The sequence below is a fragment of the Gloeophyllum trabeum genome (genome assembly GCF_000344685.1).
Source record: "Gloeophyllum trabeum ATCC 11539 unplaced genomic scaffold GLOTRscaffold_00296, whole genome shotgun sequence".
Taxonomy (NCBI): Eukaryota; Fungi; Basidiomycota; class Agaricomycetes; order Gloeophyllales; family Gloeophyllaceae; genus Gloeophyllum; species Gloeophyllum trabeum.
The window spans coordinates 27-1,911 of NW_006920704.1; the positions used below are offsets into that span (position 1 = coordinate 27).

General features: G+C 57.7%; 1 protein-coding gene across 1 annotated transcript; it reads left to right on the forward strand.

Annotated features, from left to right (window-relative positions):
* The first annotated feature begins 213 nt into the window (after window positions 1-213).
* GLOTRDRAFT_101855 (uncharacterized protein) lies at window positions 214-1,531 on the forward strand. The gene is given in 4 exon segments (XM_007873533.1): window positions 214-696; window positions 749-1,320; window positions 1,332-1,493; window positions 1,508-1,531. The coding sequence occupies 2 exon segments, from the start codon at window positions 256-258 to the stop codon at window positions 857-859; spliced, it is 552 nt and encodes a 183-aa protein (XP_007871724.1). The 5' UTR covers window positions 214-255; the 3' UTR covers window positions 860-1,320; window positions 1,332-1,493; window positions 1,508-1,531.
* The last annotated feature ends 354 nt before the right edge of the window (window positions 1,532-1,885 follow it).

Sequence of the window (1,885 nt, forward strand, 5' to 3'; positions counted from 1 at the left end):
GGCGTGCGCATGCTGAACGGGCGGATCTACGGCGCGAAGCACCACAACCAGTACCAGTACCAGAACAAGAACCCGTTCGCGACGGTGAGCTCGCGCACGGATCCCGAGTTCGTCGAGTGGGGGTACGGCGGGATGGGGAGTGTTGATTCTGGTGCGGGGAATTCGGTGTGGAAGAAGCTGCAGAGCGGGGAGACGATTGGGGGGACGGAGGGCGGGCGGGGGGCTGCTCGGGATGACGAGGATGATGGGAGCGGGATGGGGTGGGTGAAGAAGAGAAGGGAGAAGAGGGAGAGAGAACGTAAGGAGCAGGAGGAGCGAGAGAGGGCGGAGAGGGAGAAGGCGAACCCGGAGATTCGGGTGTCGGCGCCGCAGGAGGAGGTGGAGAGTAAGGAGGAAGAGAAACCAGTCGAAGTGGTCGCTGAGAAGGACGCGCCGGTGGAGGAGGAGGAGGCACCGCAGGTTGTGGCGGAGAAGGAGGAGCCGGAGCATGTGTACACGACCGTCGCTGTGCCCGTGGTGCAGGCGCACCCGCACCCGTCGCGGACGCACTCGCACTCGGAGGAGGAGCGGGAGCGCGCCAAGTCGCCGCCTGCGCTGATGACGCCCTCGGCGAACGAGGACGAGGAAGACGACGACGACGAGGAGAGCCCGCGTAGTGAGGAGGCGAGCGCGGCAGGCATTCCTGAGGAGGATGAGGTGAGTTTTGCTCTCGTTTCTTGGGTGAGTATCGCCGCTGACTGTGTGGTAGGATGAGGAAGACGAGGATGAAGAGGAAGAGGAGAGGCGGCGCGTGACTGCGCTTGGTGCGGGCTTGGAGAAGGTCAGCCGGCACAAGGAGGTGGAGGAGCGGGAGCGGTGAGGGGGGTGTCCCTTACCCTCCTCTGCTCTGCTCTCTCCCATCTTGGCGACAAAGCGGATCTGGGTCACCAGGACCCGGCTTCGCCGACATAGCCTGCTCAGGACAGGCTGTACATATCAAACTAGGCCGCTCCGACCGGTTCAGCAAACTGGGCCCCCTTACTGGTCGCGCCAGTGTCTAGCTGGGCTTATCGGTCGTGGGGGCCTTGTATATAACGAAAATCCCGCCGCTCGGTACCCCCGCCACATCCTGTCTATATTCTCCCGTCTCCACTGCTTGGTGCAAATCGCTTTCGTCGCTGCTCCGGCTTCTCGTGCAATGTACAACAATCTCGCACAACCCATGCATGCATTCACGTTTCATCGCAACTCAACTCAATCCCGCCATTGGTACTACTTTTCGTTTAATCGGGGTCTTGGGTGCTATATCGTCCGTCTTCTCCGCTCTATTTCTTTTGTCTCGTGACCCATTATACCTTATTGTATTCACCGTACACATACGACAGCCGCCTTTTGTGATTGATTTATTGCGCTTCAGAACGTATATAGTCGTTAGTTGTACTCGTAGGATTTTCGGCTGGGTGTACGTTAGGTGCTCCTTGCTCTTGTGCATAGTGGTTTGGATGCAGGGCGTGGTAGTCAGCGTTAGGCAATGATTATACGTCCCGGTTTGGTCTCATCTGTTTTCCGAGATAGAAGTGAAACAGGGCTTCAGAATGATGCTCAGGAGAGTTAAGCCCTTTGGCGGTTGTCTCGGTTGTTTGTTACTGCTCAACTGGACACGCTTCTGTTCCCGAACTCAAGTTCGAAACATATCCACATTAGGCAAATATATACCCGAGTAAGGCAACTCCAGGGCTGGCGAAGAAACGTGTGCGGCGACGGCCTGCGTGGACACCTCGGCTGGTGTGGTATTTGGGGGTCACCGCTGGGCATGACAGAGAAAAATGCTTGCCAGGAGAAAGGCGAGTTGTTTGGATCAAGATCGAATCAAAGTTCGTTGCGACGGAGTTGCGCGTATGTATGT

Bases quoted from the DNA above. Each gene is read 5' to 3' on its own strand.
- GLOTRDRAFT_101855 (XM_007873533.1), top strand. From the start codon at position 256: ATGGGGTGGGTGAAGAAGAGAAGGGAGAAGAGGGAGAGAGAACGTAAG. The intron at 697-748 runs GTGAGTTTTGCT...ACTGTGTGGTAG, and splicing joins GCATTCCTGAGGAGGATGAG to GATGAGGAAGACGAGGATGA.